The sequence below is a fragment of the Juglans regia genome, chromosome 7 (genome assembly GCF_001411555.2).
Source record: "Juglans regia cultivar Chandler chromosome 7, Walnut 2.0, whole genome shotgun sequence".
Taxonomy (NCBI): Eukaryota; Viridiplantae; Streptophyta; class Magnoliopsida; order Fagales; family Juglandaceae; genus Juglans; species Juglans regia.
Genome location: NC_049907.1, coordinates 51,412,792 through 51,437,223, shown reverse-complemented (window position 1 = coordinate 51,437,223; position 24,432 = coordinate 51,412,792). Strand labels below are relative to the sequence as shown.

The following is a 24,432-nucleotide window of genomic DNA, read 5'->3' as shown; positions in this document are numbered from 1 at the left end:
TATATAAAAAAAAAATCATCCAGATATCAAACGACGTCGTTTGGTCATATGTTTAAGAAACTTCGCTCCCCCGCGACTCCCCCATTCTCCTATCACTTTTGAAAACTCTCTCTCTCTCTCTCTCTCTCTCATCTCCGTCGCCGTCCAACGCTGCCGTCGTGCCCACTATGCTGTCGTCGTCTTCGTTCATCTGCATCTCCATCACCGAAGGTAAGAACCTGCTCTCAATCTCTGATTATGTGTATTTAATTTTTTGTTGAGTTATAGAATGGAGATTAGAGAAATGATGAGATTTAATTAGAGATGGAAAATGAGATTGTATTTGTGAATTGTGTGCTGTGGAGACTGATTGTGTGTGAATGATTGTGTGTAAATTCTTGAAATTTGAATCTGTGATAGTGAATCAGTGATTTTCATTTTTGTGGGTTTCAAAATTCGGATTGGAATCTTAAATTAATTATCTTTGAAACCCTAAATTAATTTAGGGTTTCGAAATTCTGATTTTTCAAACATTAGAACCCTAAATTTATGGTCTTGTAATGTAGATATACTAATGTTTTAAAATGATGCTCTTTTAACAACCCTTCTCAAACATCAATTGCTGAAAAAATTCGCCTTCCAGGCAGCCTGCTTTCATTAGAATTTTGATTTTTCAAACATTAGAATTAGGCCACTTCTATTTATTGGAATTTTCATGCTTGCTTGCATAAAAAATTATGCACCCATTTGACAGAAAATGTAAATTTTATCATCGAAATAATTGCTTTTAGATAATGTTTTTGACATGATGCCATATAATTTATTCAAACATATAAAAAGAACACACACATAAATTGTTGCTAGGGTTTTAGTCATTTGAACAATCCTATTTTAAAATGAAAGTGTTTATATAAACTTATGTTATTTTTACAAGTTATTTTATAAAAATATCATTACAATTTATAATTGTAAAAAATATTAAAATAATAGCACAATCTTTTACAAGTAGCATAATCTTGATTCTTTTTTAGATTTAATATTTGGATGTTAAAACTTAATAATTGGATGTTAATTATTTAGCATATCGCCATGTTTGCTATAATTTCAGATTTATTGTTTGCTTAAGTTGATGGAAAATCCTGTAGATTCTAATGCGAGCTTCCCTACCCAGGGTACCCCTACCCCTACCCCTACTCCTGTTCCTGGCCCAATACCTACCCATACGCCTATGGAATCTTGCCCCAGCCCCAACCCCAACCCTAGCAAGAAACCCACTTCCATAATTTGGTCTCATTTCACCAAATTAGAGGGTGATGACCCTAATAACCTCCAAGCCTAGTATAACTACTGTGGTAAAATTTATGGATATCACTATAGGAAATATGATACCTCATAATTAAAGGTACACTTAGAAGAGCAATGCAAAAAAAAAAAAAAAAACCAATATTAAGATCATTACAATAGAAGAGTCAATCTAGGCTAGAGATTGGACTTAAAAAAATGACGGATGAGAGTAGTGAATGTGCAACTTTGCAAGGGTATACTAAGTACAATTTCGATGAGTGTTGGAGACACCTATCTCGTTTGGTTATCATGGACGAGTTACATTTTTAAATTATTGGTGGGAAAAGGTTCCAAACATATTCTCACTACTTGGAACCAAAGTTTAATCTTCATTTTTGCCACAAGGTGGCAAAGGATGTAAAAAAAAATTATTATTGGTTTGAAAAATAGAAGTTGAATAGTCAATTTGTTTGCCTCACCATCGATACTTGGACATTGGTCTAAGATTTTAATTATATGTCTTTGACTGTGCATTGTATTGATTGTGATTAGGCGTTGTACAAGAAAATTATAAAATTTTATCAAATCACCGATCACAATGGTGAGACAATTGGGAGGGCCTTGGAGGCCTCAATAAAGGAGTGGAAGTTGACACAAATTGTTACAGTCACAGTTAATAATGTCTCGTCTAACGATGTCGCATTGAGACATCTTAAGACCTATCTTAGAGAGACAAATAAGACAATCATGGGTGGTGAGTGTTTACATGTGAGATGTGCAACACATATTCTGAATCTTATTGTCACTGATGGTTTGTGGGATTTTCATGACTTGATTGCTCGGGTTAGGATTGTTGTGAGATAAGTCAGATCTTCTCATTCGAGATTAAAGAAATTCAAAGTTGCTGTGAGGTTTGCTGGCCTAACATCAAAGAAGGACATTTGTACTGATATGCCTACATGATGAAACTTAACATTTTTTATGTTGGAGGCAACCCAAGAATATAAGTTGGCATTTGCATTATTCGGTGGTGAAGACATCCACTATGTAAAATATTTTGATGATCACAGAGGATTGGGAAAGCCTATGGATGATGATTGAGAAGTTGTATTTATTTTCGTAAATTTTTTGAGACTTTTCTACGAGGTTACCAAGACTCTACCTGGAACTTTGTACCCTACATTCCATAATTTCTATCAGCAAATATGTAGGGTAAAAGAAAAATTAGGTGACATGGTCGCGGGTGGTCACATTAGGCTGCAGGAGATGTCATTGGTTATGAGGACGAAATACGAGAAGTATTGTGGAGATTTCACTAGAGCTAATTATTTTGTTATATGTACTTGTTTTTGTTGACCCTCGGTTTAAGGTGGATGTCATGGTATATAGATTGAGAATTGCGTACGGGCAAGCATAGACAGCATATTGTAGCAAAAGTTAGGGAAATCCTTGGTAGATTATTTAATGAGTTTATCATCTTGTGGGTGATAATATTGCAACACCTACACCTACCCCCACCAGTTCCAGAAGTTGAGGTTAGAAAAAGACGTAGATTGGACTGGGGTGAAAGGTTGGAGCAGAACCTCTTCGTCCGGAGTTCTATAGAGGCTTAGTAAGAGATAGATAGATACTTGGCAACAGAGCTTCAACCATTTTCATGAGACTTTGATATATTAAGTTGGTGGAAGGTGAATGACGTGAAGTATCCCGTCCTTGGAGAAATAGCCCGCAATATTTTGGTCATCCCTATTAGCACCATAGCCTTGAAGTCAGCCTTTAGCACCGGAAGGCGTGTATTAGATTCATTCCGGAGTTCATTAGCTCCTACCACTGTGAAGGCTTTGATTTGCATGCAGAATTAGATCACAGGGATTCCAATTCATGTCCTGGATGTTCTTGACTATGATGAGGCTGAAGTCAAGGAAGGAGATGGTGATAAACTTGGATCTGGTAATCGTGGGACTTGAATTTCATTTTCTTATTTTAATTAATTAATTTATATTTAATTAGTATTAATTTCAAATTTAATTATTATAGTGATAAATGAGACGGCATCAACGGCTATCTCTGATTCAACATGACTTGTGTGTATTGGACCCACTATTGCCAATTTGCCATGGTTTGCACAATGTGCATGTATTTTAAATTTTGGTTTCATGTTTATAACTTTATAATTCTAATTTCTTTTATTTTTAATTTATTAATATTGCAGGTTTTATGATCTCGACACAACTCAGGTTTTATTATTATACTAGCTTCAACTAGTACTAGTCAATTCGAGGTATGAATTTTCTCTATGGTGAGCATCTCAATAAACAATATAAGACTTAATTATAAGGTGCATACATATAAGTTCCTCTCAGTGTTTTTTAAATAAACTTTGTCAAGATGACCCATAGGGTTAGTATGCACAAAGTGAACTACACAAAGTAGAGAGATGCATAAGTTCAAGAATTTAATTTGTGAGAACATACTTTGACATATCAAGCATGCACTTCCTAAAAAAAATTAGAAACAAATCAGAAAAAAAAAGTATTTTAAACTGAAAAACATAAACATAAAACAAAACAAAATAAAAATGCATGTCCTAAACTAATGCAATAATATAAGGTGTCTCTCACTCGATATCACACACACCGATGACTTTCTTTCTTGGCCAGGTCTACTCACTATCTTCTTTGAACACTCATTTTACTTTATGTTTTAACTTATCCATATCACTTTGCACACTTTTTCTTTTGTTGAGAAGACAAAATTATGCTATTTCACCAAGTTTAAGGCTTATAGAGGTTATTTGACGACTCAACTCTTCAACCTTATTTTCTAAATTCTTTTCCTTCCGTGTATATTTTTATTTTCCTTCTTTTTCTTGCACTTTTCTTAAATTAAAGCAGTGTGGTCTTATATGACCGAACATATCATAAAAATGACAAGTATGAGTAAACTTACCTTTGGACATATCTTGGTCGGGCTTCTTTGTCATTGATCCATCGTGTGAGGCTCTTGAAACATGAGTTTTAGACACAGCCTTCTTTGGAGCTTTCTCATTTGGACTTATTTTAACAAAAATGATACATTTTGATGAAGTGGCGGCAGATGATGAGACTTGAAGTTCTTTGCTTTGGTAAGTCATGTACCCTAAACTCGTGCGATCACAATTGATTTTTTGAAAACTCAACATCTCATCTAATTTATGAGTTGCAGTTTTTTCTTTGTACTCCTGAATTTTTTTTAATTCTCTTTCTAGTGTAGTCTTTTGATCATTTAATCTTGATACTTCAATATCAAAAATTTTTAGCGCTTAAGTAAGGTTATTCTTTTCATTCTCTATAGCTGTTAGTTTATTGTTGAGTATTTTCAACTTTACCACTTCTTCATATAAATCATTATATGCTTCATGTACACTCAGCTCATAGTTAATATCAATAATAGTTATATCTAAGTCACTATCATCAAATTTACTTTGAAATTTTGTATGCACAATATCAAAAAAATTATTAACAATAGTAGAAAAAGTTATAAAAGAATTTTCATCATAAAATGATGAACTTGAATTTTCTGATTTTATTTGTGACATTCAGTGCTTTTCTTTTATTTTTTTTTTAAATTTAGACATTCAATTTTTATATGATCATAACCTGAGTTCATAACACTTCATTTTATCTTTTTATTCAAATTTATCTTTATTTCAATTTTCAAAATCACTTTTTTTAATAGAAAATTTCTTACCTCTCTCTTTTTACTTTCCATTTTTTCTCTTGTTGTTAAACAATAATTACGAGTTAACGCCACAAAAAAAGAAAGTTGGATATAAGATTTGACTGACAATAAACGGTGGACATGTTGAGGTACTAGCAATTAATCATTAATCAAACGAAGGACTCTCGTCTTTTCAATCTCTTCAGAGTATTGGGACGCCCGGGGGGTGGGGGTGGGGGTGGTTCTCCTTTTTCACTTATCTCTCACCTCTAACCCAACTACCATGATAATAATACACCTTCTTTTAAGCTGGATTTTTATTTTGCCCTACCTCTGTAATATCTCTATTTCGGCCTTTTTGTTTGAGAGGAAGAACTCTTTGTCGCTAAAGCCATCGAATCACCTGTCCTTTGGCCCGTATATAAACCTACATTCCATACGAAAAACCGCGTTATATGCATAGCTTGAATAGCCTATCTCTCTCTCTCTCTCTCTCTCACACACACATTTATAGCACGTACGCCGAGATGACGTACTAGTACTGGTCCGGCACCCTGGGTCCGCTTAGGGTACTGCATATGGATTTGCAAGTCGCAAATTGCAGATCATGCCGCGCTAGCCAAGAACAGATCACAATAACCAGTCCTTCACGATTGCTTTCAATGCGAGCAGATTAATATTAACCAAGATTAACGTACAGATTAGAGTTTCAGTAGTACTACTTCTTTTTGTCTTTTGCACAAATTGGAAATAAAAGAGGGATATAATTAAATGGGCTTTTGGGGGGAAGCTTATAGGAAAGATCCCGGATCAGTAATTATAATGCCCGTTCAAGTCTAGCTATATATAATAACTAAACTTATATATAACAATCAGTACATGAACTACATTAATTATAACCCATTGAATGAATTTATAAAGCTGTTAAGAAAACTTTTAATCTTTATTCTATTAATAAATTATAATCAATATATATATGTATATATATATTGTTGACAGAGATCATATTATATTGAATATATCCTTCCAGTTAAAGTGTCACAGATTCTAACCATATGCAATACACTATGCAGAAACAGACATAATTTGAAGAATCTCACGGGTGAAAAGGGAACAGAGTTGCAGGAAAATAGTTTTGGCCAACTCACCAAACCAGTATATTGGGTATTCATTATTATATAGGTACTACAAGTCAATGAAAAATCAAAAGATACAATCTTGAGAGATACACATTGTTTTCTGTACAAGACAGTAAAATATACAATTAACATAAATAAGATTGATTTGCTGAATCCATGAGATTACAGAATTATATAGCAGATATTGTAGGATCCATGATTGTTGCAAAGGCTTACCTTAAGTGTGAGTTTCCATATTTGTAAGGCTTGCTGTCATGATCTTGAAAAGGTGCTCTTGCCATATTGGTAATGATACTTCTTGGACACTCATTGTGTGCACGATCTGCAAAGCTAGAGCTTGAGGGGTTTGATGTGGTTGCACCATATACTTTTAATAAAAAACTGCGAAGACTTTATCCAGCTTCCAATTAAACGAATACTTGATATGAACTCTGTATTACTTGAGGCTGATCTCATGTTTATACGTACACGAGCAACTAGCTTGAAGAGATCTTTTTCCATATTAGCATGTCTATAGAATATTGTGGATCACTTCCATTGTGAATGTAAGGTACGAGGTAGCTAGCTAGGTTAATTACAAAATCTTTGGCACTCTCTGATCTTTGGAGAACCTCTTTTCTTTTTTTTCCTGACATGTTGCACAAAAATCGTTTTGCATTTCGATTAGTATAAGATTTATTGATATATAAATGACTCAATTCCAAATGACTTGATTCCTTTTGATTATACTGATTTTCTCGTCAGTTTAATTTGCAGTACCTTTTTTCTTTTCTTTTTTAACATTTTTCCTTTTACTTTTCCTTTCCTGTACGTTTATGATGGCAGTCGGAGGCCCACTCTTGCAATATTTCATTAATCATATCTGCAGCCTGCAAGTTCCAAACAGACAGATGGGTGCTGTTTTCCTTATCAATAATAATGTGTGGCACATATAGATTGAACAAAATAAAGTAAATCAAGTGGTTCACGGCGCCGAAATGGGGACCAATCCTTGTCTGGGTTCATTAGACATGAGTTATAAATGGCTGAATTGATTTCACTTATTTTATATATATATATATATATAAAATTATATACACACATTATATTTATATATATCTTCGTTGAATGTTGACCTGTCGATTTCATAATGTTATTTATTATTTTAATTTTTATTATATTTTTATTATTTTATGATATGACATTAAATAATTAAAAATTATTATTCTATTTTAATTATGAATTTATCATCTATAATATAAAATAATAAAATGATAATAAAAAAATAAATGATGAATAGATATTTTCTCCGACCCACACTTGACACTCATGAGTCCCAGCTCCTATATATAGCCACACAACTTTTTAAAAATCCCCCATATATTTCACGTTTCTCTTTCACGTCCATTTCATCTCCTACCTCTCCACCTTGCATGCCTGCCCTTCTTTAACTACCACTCTCAAACTCCCCCATCCAGACCTCAACACCTCTCTCTCTCTCTCTCTCTCTCTCTCTCTCTCTCTCTGGAGTACTTGAAATACTTTGGGACTCGTTAATTGGTTTTACCGATCGATAGTTTTGTTTTGTTTAAGCATATATATATCAATATATGTATGTGTAGGATCGAGCTTGGAAGCCAAACCAAGCTTATATATAGGCTCTATACTTGTTTAATTAACATCATGAATAGCACAGTAGATTGGCCCGAGCCCATAGTTCGCGTCCAATCCTTATCCGAAAGTGAAGTGGCAGTGATTCCTGACCGATACATCAAGCCGCCACTTGAAAGGCCAACAATTAACAGTACTACTACTACTACTACTACAACTGATGCGCCTCGCGACGATGTTAACATCCCAATCATCGATCTTCAAGGCTTATATGGAGACGATGATAATCTTCGTAACACCATAATTGGTCAAATATCTGAAGCTTGCCGAGAGTGGGGTTTCTTCCAGATTCTCAACCATGGAATCCGTCCCCAACTCATGGACCGTGCACGGGAGGTTTGGCGCGAGTTCTTTCACCTTCCCCTGGAGATGAAGCAACCTTATGCTAACTCCCCAAAAACTTATGAAGGTTATGGTAGCCGGCTAGGGGTCGAAAAAGGTGCCATTCTTGATTGGAGTGATTATTATTTTCTTCACTACCTTCCATTGTCGTTGAAGGACTACAACAAATGGCCTGCCCTCCCGGCTGATTGCAGGTTGTTCAGCCATATTAAAAACACGTTTTTTCTTCTTTTCATTAAAATTCTTCCTATATTAATAATGATTTTTCCCAATTGCTTATTCTTTGGTTTCATATATCATGCAATATGGCATATGCTATATATATAATGGTCACCTATGGTACTCACCGTTCCATATCTTAATAGGCCGCCAGTTAGTTTAGCATGATATGTATTAACTATATAATATGATACTCTGTTTACTTGTATATTCAAGTAAATTGACTTGAAGGAATGGGTTTTGCAACTTAATTTAGGGAAGTGATCGATGAGTATGGGAAAGAGGTAGTGAACCTATGCGGGAGGTTAATGAAACTCTTGTCTTTAAACCTTGGATTGGAAGAGGATGTTCTTCAAAACGCATTTGGCGGCCAAAACATTGGGGCCTGTCTGAGGGTGAACTTTTATCCAAAGTGTCCACAGCCTGACCTGACCCTTGGTTTGTCATCCCATTCGGACCCAGGTGGCATGACACTGCTCCTTCCAGATGACCAAGTCCCCGGTCTTCAAGTCCGGAGAGAAAATGATTGGATTACTGTCAAACCGGCTCGTCACGCTTTTATCGTCAATATTGGCGATCAAATTCAGGTGACTATACATTTTTTTTTTCTTTCCTTTATATCCAAGATTATCTATGCGATTTGAAGTGTTTGGCTAGAATTCATGAACCATTTATAGGCACATGGTATGGTCGTGTTCTGATGGGCGCTCCAGTAACTTTTGGTCCACTTTAAAACATGCCACTAGCTAGATCTTGTCTTTTTCCTTTCTTTCCTTCTTTTAATATTTTTTTTTCTTGGTGATCAGGAGTGAGTTTTGAAACCATCACTTAATTGAAGCCCCAAGACCCAAAACGTGCTTTATTTTGATTTTTCTGAAAATGAATTTATTTTGTGTTTTGCAATAAAATTTTTTAATGATAATTGCGCTCTCCCCTCACAAACAATCATCTCTCCATTAATTATTATTTTTCTTTGAACTTTAACTCAGTAAAATCCACAATTAAGCAATCCTCTCATTGTTATTTTTCTCACAATTTAATGTCATTTTCCCTCCAATTAGCAGCCGACGTGCCAAATAGTATTTGTGATATGCTCTCATTTTTTTGCTGTCTTATACGATTCACTTTTAGTAGTGTTTAGAACTGCTTAAGCGATGCCGTATTTTTAACATGTTAATTAAAACTTGAAATTGACGGGGACACGGCCTTGACCCTAGCTGGTACTGGATGTTTCCCCACTATAAAAAATAAATTGTTTTCACCCCCTTGATTGATTGTAATTTTAATTATATATATATATATATATATAAAATGACTTGACGTGCTAGATGATCGTCATTTGATCAATTGTCGTATGTTTTAATTGATAATGGATGATGATGATGATGATGACCAGGTTCTAAGCAATGCAATCTACAAAAGCGTGGAGCATAGAGTGATAGTAAATTCAGGCCAAGAGCGTGTCTCTCTTGCCTTTTTCTACAATCCAAAGAGTGACATACCCATAGAGCCAGCAAAGGAGCTTGTGGCACAGGACAGACCTGCTCTATACCCACCTATGACATTCGATGAATATAGGCTTTTCATAAGATTAAGGGGTCCTCGGGGTAAATCCCAAGTGGAGTCACTGAGATCCCAAAATACACACAAGTTTTGTTCATGTAAATGACATGTAGAATTTTATCAAAAAAAAAAAAAAAATGACATGTAGAACATCCCGCCCTTCTTTCGCCAGTGATTTAATTGTACATGATCTTGGTATCATGAAGGCAGATTCCTTCGAAGCCGGAAAAAAAAAAATGGAGATAGGATTTGAACGGAATACCGAAAGTTTCGGGATTGATTGGTCTCCACATTTGATTGAGTACTTATCACGCGCGAATAGTTGCAGGTTCCACAATATTACAAGGTCCTGAGTTTCTTCTTCTATATCGCAGTACAACCTTTCCCAGTTGTACTTTTCCACCACCTGTGGCAACAAATAACTGATAAAATAATATGAAAAATGATCTTTTCACAACATTTTATATAACAATATTTAATAAAAAAAATATTATTTTTATAAACTAACTTCTAAAAATAACATTATTTTATTAAAATATTCTTATTTTATAACATATATTATAAAATATATTATAAAATGTATTATATGGAAATCATTAATCAAATAATATTTCCCGTGACTTAAATAATTTAAAATGAGGTTGAACTAGTACTGCTATAGTACACTGTTCACCCAATCCGACCCAATCAACCTACTTCCAAAAATAAGAGTCTCCGAATTAACCAATTACCCGAACCGACTGTTGGTTTCGGAAGTATCGGTTTCCTGAACTGATCCGAGAATAATCCACTTCCAGCAAATTAGTCAGTGTTTTGTCCAGTTCAGTTTGGTGCTCCAGTTGAAAAAACAATAATAAAAAAAAAAAACTGTATACTGAACTAAAATAAAATTCAGAAAATATTGCAAAAGAAAAGGAAAAAACTTGGATATAATTTTAATTTAATTTTTTCAGAATTCTATGCCAACCAAACAATGCAGAAGATATATATATATATATATATATATATATATATAATTCTGGAAGAAGAAGTTTAATTTGTGGTTTATAATAATTTTGAAGGACCCAAACTATAAATATCTGATGAAGACATCATGAATTTAAAGCAAGGAGAGAGAATTGACAAAAATGGAGACTTTTTTCTGATTTACAATATTGCAACCTTGACTGATTGGTGGGATATATATAATTTTCATACGAGAGAAAATATATACTGCCATTGGATTAGATCATGAGCTTGGTTTATTAGCGATTAATCGACGAATTACCTTAATTTAGAGACGCATACGTTTTCCTCTTTTAGGGGGAAAAAAAAAAAACATGATCATCATTATAATATATATATATATATATATTTTTTTTGAATGAAACATACTCATTTCATTAATAAATCGAAGTTACAAATGTGACTTATCGATACAAGAAATTTCAATACACAGAAAATCCAGTTATAAGCTAACTAACTCAACAGTTCTATAGTTTCCCCACACACAAATATATTTGCGGCGGACATTGTTTTAACTTCTAATCAAACTCTCTCGGAAAAAAAAAGTGCTCTGTAAAAACAGAACTTAAAGGTCCTCTCTATCCTCCCAAGGAAGAAGAGTACGGGATATTGTTATGGACATTAAATCCAAAGCCTATTCCTATTTTATTATAACTAAACTAACAAACAATTATTAAAAAACCACATTAACAACTACAAGACCACAAGCTCTGGTGAGACCTCAGACGACACGCCCACCGCAAGCATCGTCATTTCGAGTTCTGGTGGAACGAGCACCCAACGTACATACAGACCACAACAGCCCGACCGTATAACCACCAGCCGTAGCATCGCCCAACACTCTTGAAAGCCTTGTCCCGGATTACGTACATAATATATATGAAGTATATGATTGAGGCAATATCCATGCATGCCACCAACATCATATGTAGGCATGATATATTAGTGAGTCATGATCATTTTCATCTAGTCAAGTACTGATCAAATGGATTATATATAATTATATTAATTAATTATATCAGCACCATTCATGTATAGACAACATTATATAACCAAAAAAGGGGATTGATCTATGTAATAGATTACTTATTCATGCTTATTGGGGGCAGGCACTAACACATGCATGATGAGAAATTAATGATCATATTATAATTAAAATTACAATCACACGTCTATCTTTGTTGCTTTGATTCTTCTTTATTTTTGCTCCATTTTTTAATACACCAATCATCTTTAAAGTCAAATAATCATGAACTATATATATATATATATATATATATATTAAGGATCTTGTCAAAAAAATAATTTTATCTCCTAAAAAAATCACATGTTTTAAAGTACTCATTTGTTAATGACCTTTATATAAGATATTAAATTCAATATATATGGCTCGTAGTACGTAGTCATTGTTTTATATATAAAGGAAAGTTATAAATTCTGATCATCTACTCATCATGTATTAACTATATTAATATTTAATCGTAACGATTTGAAAATACATCATGAATATAATGGTTTACATGATGACGTAAGGGCGGTTTAGGTGGTTTGAATTTTATAGCCTTGGAATTAATGGTTGTTTAATAAAACAATCTAGCTCATGCATGTATTCAAATATTATTCCAGAAGGAGGCATGGTACTGGTGGTGGTGGTGGTTGTGGACAGTACTTGTTGAAGATGTGTGAAAAAAACCTATATAATATGCCGTTAGGTGATCATCATGACCAAAACAAAATCCAAGATCAGGACAACCTACGTATCCGCTGTTCACATATGATCATTTAATTTGTCGTTGCCTGTTTTAATTTTTATCTACATCCCACTTGCCCCGTAAAAGTAGTACTCTACTCATGTTGTCGATAGTACTTTAATCAATTCGTACCACGCCCTCTTTCTAAAAAAGTAAGAAAATTAATTAATTCAAGAAGAATAAAATTAAATAAATATATATAATATATAATGTATAAAGATAATGAATAATAAAACTCATAAATATATATATATATATATATATATATATATATTTCATATGGAATAAAGTACTTGGACTTCAGTGATTATCAGCTTCCACTAAAACGAGTCATGATTGATCTTTACATGATCATTTCCGAGCGATAACAAGTTACGAGTCCTATTTTATTTAAGAGAACTGTTACATATTTAAAAAAATTATATAAAATAAATTTATTAAATCAATGTGATTTCATAAAATTAGTTAGATTTATTTTATAATAAAAATAAATTTATAATTTAACATATCACATATCATATTAAATTATATCAATTTATAGATTTGTTTTTATATAATTTATTTATAATTAAAGTATTTTTTTTAATTACTAATTTCTCCTACTCTCCCTTTCTCTCTCTCCCTTTCCTTCGTTACAATTTTTTTTTTAAGCCTCCTTCGTTACATTTTATTTAGCAGTCCTAAAGTTCCTTCTTTTTTTTTTTTTAATTTTCTTTTTAAAGGAGTTCGATTCTTTTGATTAGTCTCTTGGATCAAAACAAAAAAAAGTTAGTGACGACGATTAGAAAAAGATAAATGATATTTATACTTTTAGGATGCATAAATTTTATGTTTTTTTAAAATAAATATATAAATATAAAATCTACATTAAAAAATATTGCTTTACCTCAATGGCCGTGACAACGTACGTCCGGTCCACTGCCATGGTGGAGGTATAGTTTCATAACGATGGTGGAGTAGCTTTGATCATTTTCACACACCATCGCATACTATACTATTTTTTTTTTTATTCTTTTAAAATTTTGATTTTATTCTTTTTAAATTAATTGAGTTATTTTACTTATCATTTATATATAACACATTTAGTAAAAAAAAAATTATATATAGTGTGTAGTATAAATATGGTGAGTAAAAACCGTAGAATTTTTCTTATTTATTTATTTTTAAATGTGAGAAATGTAAAATTATCATTTATTTTAAAATTTTAAATTGATGCGAATATGTAAATTTTATTATTTATTTTATATTTTAATATTTTTCCTTACGTGTGAGTTAGACTTTCCTTAATTAATGATCCAACACGTAAAATATTTAATTAAATAAAATAGAGTGTAGAGTTAATATTTAAATTTAATATTTTTATTATGATATTATGTAAAATTATTATTTATTTTAAAATTTTAAATTAATAAAAAAATATTATTTATTTTATATCTAAAGAGAAAGCGATGAAAAATTATTGGAAATCCGGACTGAGAATTTGGGCTAAGAAAAGTGTATGACGTGACACGTCAGTCTCCACCAGAAGCAAGAATGTGAATTAACATGTGCGCGCAAAAACGAGCATGTTTGTCTGAGCCACTAGAGATGTCGGCAGAGTAGTCGAAGAATGGGTGTACCTTAAAGTAGTAGTGATACACCTACAATATATTTTATAATATATTATACAATAATATGTTAAACGAGGAACATTATTATAAAATTATCTTATAAAAATAAGATGATTTTATAATAATACCCCTCATTTAACACATTATTATACAATATGTTATAAAATATGTTGTACATAAATCATTTTCCTAAAGTTAAAAGGAAAGGAAAATGTATGTTCAGTTGGGTTGTTGACAGATGTCACCTAATATTTTCTGTGGCCAGTACAGGCAAATGGCGAGTACGAGCCACGAGGCTCGGTCCCCGCCCTCACCCCGTATTGCGTTATATAGATTGAGAAAATAGTAACAACATGACGAAAGAAACAACAAATAAAAAATGGAAGTAATCTTTTATATTCCTTTTCACACAACATTAATGTACATCTACTTTGAATTGCAGGTAGAAAAATTAAAATATTGCTCAACCACATGGTACAACAACAGTACAAGTTACAACCCTTCTATCAATCTCGATACTTTAAAAACTTGCAGCCTCCATGCAGACACTAATAATAACACACATCCATAAGTTAGAACTAGTTTGGTTATATAGATGAAATAAAATGAGATAAAAAATATGTAAATAATAATAAAATAATTTATAAATAGTAATAAAATTGTTTGAGTTAAGATGCTTTATAGAGTTTGAAAAATAATAGAATAAAAATAGAATAAAAATCTTATAAGAGATAATTTGTAAATAGTAGTGAAATTTTTTGAGTTAAAATACTTTATAGAATTTGAAAAATAAGAGAGAAAAAAATTAAATAAAAATATTATAAAATTAAAATATTGTTGGAATATAATTTTTTAATATTATTTTTGTTTTGAGATTCAAAGAAGTTGAATTATTTTTTGTATTTTATTTAGAAATTTAAGAAAATTGTAATGATTAGATGAAATGAGATGAATTGATACCTTATCATCCCTAGATAATATGGATAGTAATATGGCTAAACAAAATCTATGGGATACTCAGAAAGTACGAGCTCTCTTCAATCCAATACTAGCAGAGAAGATTCTGAGAATAGTTGTTTGTCTTGTGGCTGTGGGATATGAAGATAGGTGGATGTGGACTGAAGAGAGAAGTGGTGAGTTCAGGGTTGGAAGTGCATACAAACTGCTACAAAATGGCATTAATGACTCAGAAGGGCAGAGTTCAAACAGCAGCATTCTGAATAGTTTATGGAGAGCAATTTGGAAGATGAAGGTGCCACTGAAAATTAGGATTTTTGCGTGGAAACTCTGCAAAGATTGTTTGCCAACCTGTTCAAACCTACTTAAGAAGCATGTTGACCTTGATCCCAAATGCAGCATGTGTTACGAGCAGGTTGAAGACTTGAGCCATGCCATTGTTTTCTGTCCTCAGTTGGCTGAGTTTTGGAAAGGTCATTTGCCTAGTCTATTTGATATCCCAAAACCTATATATTTCATTGATCTAATCCAACATGTGCACAATACTGGTACAACAGAGGAATTGCAGAATTCTTTCTTGTTAGCATGGAGTTTTTGGTTCTGGAGAAATAAAAAGTTACATGATGTTGTCATCCTCTCTACCAAAAAAGCTGTTGATCATGCCTTATCAATCCAAAGTAGTTATGTTTTTCTCTCTCAACAGAAAAGCACAAACCAGACCAATTATCATTGCCACTGGGGTCCTCCTCCAACGGGTTTTCTTAAACTTAATATTGATGGGGCTTTGTTCTTTGATCAAAAGAAAGCACGAATTGGAGCAGTGCTTCGAGATGAAAGAGGGGATGTTATCTTTGCAGCCAGCAAGGTAGAATTCTATATTGAAGAACCAGAAACTGTCGAGCTAGTGGTGATACTAAGAGGCCTTCAGCTATGTCTCTAATCTAGTATCACAAAGCTGATGGTGGAATCAGACTGCAAGTTAGTAGTGGACAATCTGCAACAAGAGTCATCACAAACTGCATCTAGCCTGGGAAACTTGATATCAGAAGTTAAAAGATTAATGTCTCTCTTTGATGTTTGTTTATGTCAACATGTTAATCAATTAGGTAACTGTGTTGCTCATAAGTTAGCTAGAATGGCATGGAATGTGGATGATTTGATTGTGTGGGGGGATTCTGTACCTGAGTCTATTGCCCATGTTATTTGGGTTGATAAGATCTCTTGTAATCCTTGATGCAATATAGAAGAAAGCCATTTCTTATAAATAAATAAAAAACTCTTACAAGTGTAAGTGCAAGGGGACTCAAAATGCCTACCTCTAACACACGACATATCTTACCTTTTGGCCAAATAACTTCCAAAGACATTTGCATCTTCCTTCAGTTATTAACACATCTGATTAGCACTGCACATGTACCTTAGCCAGTTGTGACTGTGTGTCTATGTGCCTCTATGTAATGCTTTGCGGTAAAAGAAAATGCAAGAATTGAAAAGAAGATGCTTGGACAATATGGAGATACAATTATTGGCACGTATACATAGGCGGCACATTGGGGGTGCTCTTGCTCTCAAGATATAGGGGAACTGAAGCTCTGCAAAATGCTTTCCTAGCTACCAATACAAACTACAAGGACTTTAACATTGTTAATACAGTTTATAAGTTTCACACTTGGATCATCATTAAACGAACCTTTAAGGAGACTTAACTTTAACATTGATACTAAAAGCATTGAGAAACAAGATGCAGATCTCAGGACATATTGACTGGAAATTGAGGCAAGAAAGAAGTATGTACCTCTCATTGTGATTAAGACGAGCACCAAAGTAGAAAGCCTCATAGAGCAACCAACAATCATTATGCAAGGGCCATGGCAACCAATGAAAGCCAATCTGTACGCTTCATTCCATCTCTTGCGAAAATGATGCCCAGAGCTGGCTCTGGAAGCTCTGGCAGAACTTCCTCTGCTGACAGAGTCACCTCCCACGTCTCATTTGGATGTCCGTACAAACACAAATTTCTCCTTCTCTGAATCTCATATAAATTGCAATTGAGATAAAAAGAAAAAAGAAGAACTAATTTCGTAAAGCAACCTAAATGCAGACCGAATGGCACAAATAAAAAAACTAAACTAAAATTCAAACTAAAAAGACCGAATGGTTTTGTTCGTGAGAAAAAGTGGGAAGCAAAAAACAGCAACAATCAAAATTCTAGGCTATTCAACTTTCCACTCAACTCTAACCCATTTTGATTACTACTCTCACTTGTAAGTAATCTTTTCCTCTTTGCTAAACAAAAACAACACTGCAAAAAAAAAGTTTAAAAATTTCTAATCATTCATCCTCCACATTTTCTGGGCACCCAAACAGAAGGTTAAAAAGAGTGAAAATGTACAGACCTGGATCGCAGTGCGAAAAGAATTGATCCTCATCTGGGAGAGCACACGAAAGAAAACAAAAAATAAACGTCAAATGAATTCACCTTTCATATAAACAAACAGATGATGAATGTATCAGCGAAAAACACACAAGGCTTTACACACACACACACAGAGTGAGAGAGGTAGGTAGGTAGGGACCAGGGATTCGGGCAGAACGGCGAGCGCTGTAGTCCTTGAAGATCTCTTCAACAGACGAGGACTACAAAGAAAGGAAGCCATTTTGCTTAAATACAAACAATTTACAGGGGGATCAACCTGGATTTCAGGTCAGTGATCAAGGATTTACCCCCACCACCACCAGCATCAATGGCTTCGAGGAGGCTCAGTCAGGTTCAAACATTAACATTTCCCAACCATTGTGAAACTTAGAAACCCAAATTGAGGATCAAAATTTAGCACAGGAGAAACCAGACAACTGAATTTAGTACATAAAATATAACCCCAAAAGCACGAGCCTCAGATTACATATCACACACAACCATAACCTGGAAAAAAGAAACATAAAAAAAGGACCCAACAAAATTATGGGATTAACAGGCTAAACAAAGGCTACTAGATGCTAAATGGTTATACCTATACGTCTACTTACACTAATAAGCTTTTGTGATACATCAATTAAGAATAATTCTTGGCGGAAGGCAAACTCCAAGTGCTAGCTCCTCAAAACAAAGGCCCTCACAAGAAGCTAGTTTCACAACAGAATGAGCTGTGAGGCTGTATCTTTTGGGAACTTCTGCAAATGCCCTGCTGAGGACTCGCTCCACCCAATGCTCCACCACACTGCTCCCGTCTGATATGTATGCAGCTGCAAGCAATTGATCCATGACTTTAGAGTCAATCTCTAGCAAACAGTCAGAGCCAACAATCTTGGAGAAGCACTTCTTTATCTCCCTTGATACTTTCTCGGTAAGTGCAACAAAATCAAATGGCTTGAAAACCACGGTTTCATCCACCTGATCACAAAAATCTTGTAACCAAGCATTGGAGTTCTCAAAGATGGAATCCTCCGAGTTCAACTCATCAGAATCACAAGCTTCATACTCTTCAGCTGGAAGGTTCAAATCTAGGTACCTACTTGATCCCTTGTGCACCCGTTTGGCCATTTCTGAGATTTCTGACTGCTCCAGAGAGTCATTGCCACCAATAAGCTTCCTTTTGTTCACAAAGATTGGATTGGATACTTCTTTTCTCACTGTATCCAATGCATTCATGTTTTGGTTTTTTGTGCTATCTACAAAGGCTTGTTCAATTCTTATCTGCATCGGCCAGCATTTTGCTCCAAAAATTCTTTCCTCAGAGTAGTTTGAGGGTTTTTTCCTGATTCTGCCAAGACTCGTTCCCTTTGAGGATGTTGAAGTTGTCACAAATATCGCATTATTAATGCTGATTTCTCTTCCATGTGAGTCCGAAAGTTTACCAGTCCGAATGGCCTGAGACAAACTATTCCTAGCTATCACATCAGCTTTATCTACACTTTCAAGGAAGACTACAGACAAGGGTTTCTTGCGTAACTCCCCCGCAAGATAGTCAAGAAGAGTCTTCCCCCTGAATTTTATATCATAACCATTCATTTCTTGGCAATGAAAGTTTGTGTTTGTATAGATTATCCCATCAAGGGGACTCAGATCGACACAAATAAATTGTTCCCGGCTTCCATAAAATATCTCAGCAAGGGCAAGAGCAATTTTCTTCTTACCAAATCTGTCAGGTCCAATAAAATGGAGCCATATATTCGTCCTCAGACTTTCTCTATGCCGTTTTTCAGTAATTGCTCGGCAGCAGGCTATGGCTTCATCTTGCCAGCCGATCCTCTCAGTCAATGCTCTTAATAGCGTCTTGAGATCTCTTGGGTCAAACTGTCCACCATAGTCAGGACTTGAGCAGCAGGAAGATTGAGTGGGATGATTAGAGATGTTCCCTGAGATGTCCCGTGAAAGATTTATTACATTTTTCTGTATACATTTCTTTGGCTTATTATTAATGGGAGAAAAGCATATTCCCAGTCTTAAATCGGTTGTGACAGAAGTTGCAGATGTGGGAGAGGTTCGACTACCATCACCCACACTTGAATTGGATAAACTGCAAGGAAGAGAATAGAGACCACCTGACTCAAGATCTTCAATTGTTGAAGGTGGTTTGCATTGTTCCGATAGCAAACGCTCATTCTTAGCCTTGCTAACCACAGGAAAAGGATTGCTTGATTGTAATGTAGCAATCTTTAGTACATCCATGGACATGCATGAATCCACTTTCACGCAGTTTGTTTCATTTGAAGCTGCATCGGTATTATTGCTACTGTGATTATCAGTGTTTTCCTTCTTGTCTTCAACAAATCGAAAGCCCAAGATAGTTGGAAACTTGTTTGCTTCAGGGAATAGTTGTGTGTGTTGGAGATGCTGGCATATATTGTCCCCTTTCTTCTGCACTCCGATGACTTTGGCATTCAATACCGCTCCATCATCTTTGATCTGCACTGAAGAGATAATAAACCAGCTTTTACACAATTATGTAGAATATTCTTAAACTTTAAGTGAAGCTTTTGTTATTCACACAACTGAAAGAGCATGACCTGGTTATGGAATCAAAGCAAAATAGATAGTGGACTATAAGCATTATACAAAAAGCATAGCACTGCATAAGTTTATAACTCCCATCAAATATGTCATCTTGGATGGTCAACCCATTTTTAACAACATAAATCTCATCCCATAACGTACTTCTATAGGATACTTGAAACTATTTTTGGGAAATCATAATTTCCTTTGCACTAATAGACCTATTGAAAAGGTTCACGTGGTAACAAGATGACATCTTATATCAGTGAATGGGCATCTGCATGAACTACTAGGAGGGGCACGGCAACATAAGAAGTCAAGTTACAATAATTTTATGAAATGTCCTAATTGCAGAGGCATATTGTACATATCACCAATTAAACCCTAGTCCCAAATCCCCTGCCCAAGAGAGGGAGAGAAAAAGAAGCCTTGGTTCCACCCCAGCAGACACCACTTGACAAACATGAGAATAGATTAAAGTCATTATAAGGTGAATCTTTACTGGTTTTTGAAGAATTATGCGAAAGGAATACACACCTTCATATCCAGTCCCATGTTAGAGCCAAGTTCAGTCATCTGCAACCAAGAAGGCGAGCTAGATTTGTAGTGATCTGCAACTGAAGTAGTGCAACATCCCTTTGAAACGGCAATTACTTCTGGCTTACATTTTTCATTGCACTGAAGACTGCGGGGAACACATCGATATGAGCTACTCAACGGAACCTTTGAGTCAGAAGGTGTTGAAAAGAACCCACCAAATGGAACAAATGACCCCAGCAAGCTGTATGGATATCAAAACCACATTGCTATTAAATCTATGGGCACATAGGAATCCGAGTCAAATTTTAAGGGAAGGGAGAGCACAGATGGTTGGTCCAAACACTTGCATATTCCTCAAATCTAAAACTGAACATAGTCCTAACAAGTTGCTAAGCCCCTTGCCAGTTGCTACCGTGGTCAATTTTTCTTGATTGAGCATGCATGGTGGGGTATGAGCAAGTAAGCAAACAGTAAAAGGATGCCTTAACAGATATTTTACAATCTTAGATAGCAAACTTCATGCTCGGATTGGGTTAAGTTGGGGATATGGTCATGGGTCTGCAGCCAAGAGAAGGGCTAGCTATAGGTTATATAGGAATGAAAAGTGTACAGCTACATAGAGATTCCACAAAAATAAACACATAAAGGGACATGGCTTCATATGATATGTTAGATCTACTTTACAATAAAAGTAGCTTACCACATCAAGCCAAGTCAATTTGTGAGATCTCTTTGTGGGTAAAACATTTCTCGGTAGGAATTACCTTAGGCCTCCATCTCAAGAAGCTTGTAAACCCAAAATATTAAAGTATTTCATCAACAACACTAAATGGCACAAAAAAACCGGGCGAGAGAGAGCCATGGTAATTGATAAATTATGATTATGGCATCAATCTACATCTACTTATGAATTAACCAGGTCGATCCTTTGAGGGACACGACCAACTAATACCCTAACATCTAAACAACTGCTGCTCATGCATGATTTCGGGCCAGCAATCTTGGACCGCTTCATATATGTGCCACGCTGAATATGAACGCTAACTGGAGAAAGAAATTAAACCCAAGCTCAACTTAGCTTTGAATACCCATAAAATCCCAGAATTCACCGTTCTTAATTATGTAAAATACCCTAACCCGTGCATCCTTGATAAACTACATAGCCGGGTAACCAACTTAAATGATGTAGAAAATCAGGATCCCATAAATTCAAAACAAGATAGATAAGATAATCCGATACTTACTACTAACCTAATAAACCAAAATTCATGTGCAGACACGAGTGAAAAAAAACCCACAAATCTTTTACACATGCGTGATAAGGATAATTCTCTATAAAAAAATTAAAAACAAAGAAAACAAAAACTGCAACATATAGCGCAACATTCGCTAATTCAACTATGGGGCGTGTAACCCAGTTCCTCCGAAGATTGTGATTATGAAAAAGAAAATGTTAGGAATTACGAGCGACAGCAGGAAAGGGTGACGATTACTAATTATAAGAAGTAATCAAATATGTTCTGTATTTAGAGGTTCGATGAAATAGTGCCCGTGGTCCTTCAGAATAACAATTCCAAATTTAGTATTGTACTACCACCAAGATAATACGATATTAATTTCAGACGCAAACAAAGACATTACGCTCACATTCATGTAACCACAAAAATAAAAAATAAAAGAACCCTAGTATAATAATACAACGCAAAACTGTAAAGAGTAGAATTACCCTGCCGATACTAAAACCAGGCACTTTACCTGGACTTGGGGTATGACTCAGACATGGAAGGCGGCCTGAGAGAAGTGATGGGAAGAAGCTGCAAGTCCCAGTCCTTCTCGACTGATGGAAATTTACGCAAAAACTTCCTATACGACTCGTCACTCGCGGCGGCACCAATCAACCACACTCTCCCTGCATGAAGCTCCAATAACCTAGTGAGTTGGTCAACGACATAGCCTGCTGCTTCACCCGCGGCATCGTCACCACCTACAAATGCGTTCAAGTCTCCGAAATTCACCACCAACCCAGGTCCCAAACTCTGCTCCACCTTCGAACTCACCTCCTCAAACTTCAAACTCAGAGACCCTTTATCAAAATTCTCGGTAACGAACTCTGAGACATCGTTTTCAATGCAAATTGTATTCAACCCAGAGAGTTCCACTGGCAAAACGCTGTCCTTTCTTTTTTCTATTGCTTCTGTGAAGCTTTGGAGTGCACTGTAAGCACATACACCCACAAGCAGAGGATTCCTTCCCTTATTCCTGTCCATAACCTCCGCAATCCGTCTACAATTCTCGTCTCCGCCGCAAAACCCGGGGAAACCCGAGAAAGGAAAAGTGAAGCCGTGACGCCCCGTGTCCGAATACTCGCTCAAATTGCAGAGAAACAAAGGTGGACCTCTGGAGCGCGAGTATCCGAGGAGGTTAGGGAGTGGTCGAACGATGGCGAGCTTGATTTCGGAGCTCCGAAAGCCCGCTTCACCGAAAACCCGGCTCACTACCGGGTCATCGAGAATCGATAGAAGCAAATGCTGGAGCTCCACTTTCACGCAGGAAATCGAAGACTGCTGCGGAATCTGATGGTAGAGATGGAAATTCTCGGGTTGTCTTCTTTGGTTGGCTTGGGAGCGCTTTATCGCGGCCATGAGCGAGTTCGACACAGGCGGGTCGTCGGCAAGTTGGGTCGAGGGTACTCGGTCGAGTGAGACGCTCAGGCACAGCTCCAGAGCCTTGAATTGGAGGCGGGGCGAGTAAGCGGAGCTACGCGCACGCGCGCAGGCATCGCGTAGGGTGGACGAGGGGAGGGAAAGGAGGGCAGACACAGCGTGAAGCGACGTCGTTTGGCCGTGTCCACGCCTGCGCGCGACTGCTACCGCCTCGTCGAGCGCATGGGCTGCCTCTGGCGTTAAGCATTGCCTGGCAACATTAACCGGCGTAGGCATCTCCGGCGAATATATAAAATACTAATATATCTATATATATATAAATATTATATATATATGTTTTGTAGTTTATTAACTCCACACAACGATGTATAAAAGCGAAAAAAATGTACTTTTTTAAAGTTTTGGGGCATAAATTTATGTTTCTTGTAGGGGTTCTCAATTTATTTATTGGCAGAGCGACGGAAGAGAGAGCTGTGGTGGTGTGAGGTGGGGGCCTGGTGAGGACGAGGATGGGACGAGGATGGGTCCTACCTGGGAAGAAACAGGCGATGAGAATAGATTCTTTACATCACGGATATATATATATTTTTTCTTCTATTTCTTGGACTCGAGTATTATGACTAAGATCATCATCATCGTCATAAGCTTTTCTCTGAGAGAAAGAGAGAGATCATATATGCTGCGTCCACTTCATAGTTTGAGTGGGGCAACAATGACAGTCAGCGTCATTATCTGCGCTTTCATGTAATTTGATCGTTTCTCTTGGAGCGTGGTGCGAGAATCAGCTGAGCTTGCATGAATGAGTTGACTCGGTAATGGATCAGGACAACTTGACTCGGATTCGTTGCTTATGAAGCAAATAAAGCTGAGAGCTTTTGACATGGAAATGCAACAGCTGTCAAAATCAACCGAGTTGGAGCTGCCATGGTTTGGAGCCGGACGAGTTGAAGAACCTAATTGAATTTGTAAAGGTTGAGAGTGACAGGGAGAGAAGTACCCCACAACCTCTCCCACACACATACCATTCATCATCATATT

The 24,432-nt window shown here is 35.6% G+C and overlaps 3 protein-coding genes across 5 annotated transcripts; 1 reads left to right on the top strand and 2 right to left on the bottom strand.

The window, feature by feature from the left end:
* The first annotated feature begins 7,475 nt into the window (after nt 1–7,475).
* Nucleotides 7,476–10,112, top strand: LOC108991941 (probable 2-oxoglutarate-dependent dioxygenase At5g05600). Of its 2 annotated transcripts, XM_035691618.1 has the most exons (4): nt 7,476–8,287; nt 8,569–8,899; nt 9,709–9,984; nt 10,020–10,112. In XM_035691618.1, exons 1-3 carry the CDS (start codon nt 7,695–7,697, stop codon nt 9,979–9,981), a joined length of 1,197 nt encoding a protein of 398 aa, XP_035547511.1. In that variant the 5' UTR covers nt 7,476–7,694; the 3' UTR covers nt 9,982–9,984; nt 10,020–10,112. The 2 variants fall into 2 exon arrangements, with proteins under 2 accessions (XP_035547511.1, XP_035547510.1); XM_035691617.1 differs by having other exon boundaries at nt 9,709–10,112.
* A 6,920-nt stretch (nt 10,113–17,032) lies between these two features.
* LOC108991863 (PHD finger protein ALFIN-LIKE 2-like) lies at nt 17,033–17,991 on the bottom strand. Of its 2 annotated transcripts, XM_018966256.2 has the most exons (4): nt 17,923–17,991; nt 17,743–17,835; nt 17,595–17,627; nt 17,033–17,224 (listed from the first exon to the last, which is right to left on the bottom strand). In XM_018966256.2, exons 1-4 carry the CDS (start codon nt 17,938–17,940, stop codon nt 17,054–17,056), a joined length of 315 nt encoding a protein of 104 aa, XP_018821801.1. In that variant the 5' UTR covers nt 17,941–17,991; the 3' UTR covers nt 17,033–17,053. The 2 variants fall into 2 exon arrangements, with proteins under 2 accessions (XP_018821801.1, XP_018821802.1); XM_018966257.2 differs by lacking the exon at nt 17,923–17,991 and having other exon boundaries at nt 17,775–17,865.
* Nucleotides 17,992–18,014: 23 nt separating this feature from the next.
* LOC108991862 (protein SMAX1-LIKE 6) lies at nt 18,015–23,787 on the bottom strand. Its single transcript, XM_018966255.2, has 3 exons — nt 22,487–23,787; nt 20,729–20,972; nt 18,015–20,104 (listed from the first exon to the last, which is right to left on the bottom strand). The coding sequence occupies exons 1-3, from the start codon at nt 23,668–23,670 to the stop codon at nt 18,248–18,250; spliced, it is 3,285 nt and encodes a 1,094-aa protein (XP_018821800.1). The 5' UTR covers nt 23,671–23,787; the 3' UTR covers nt 18,015–18,247.
* Nucleotides 23,788–24,432: the final 645 nt, after the last annotated feature.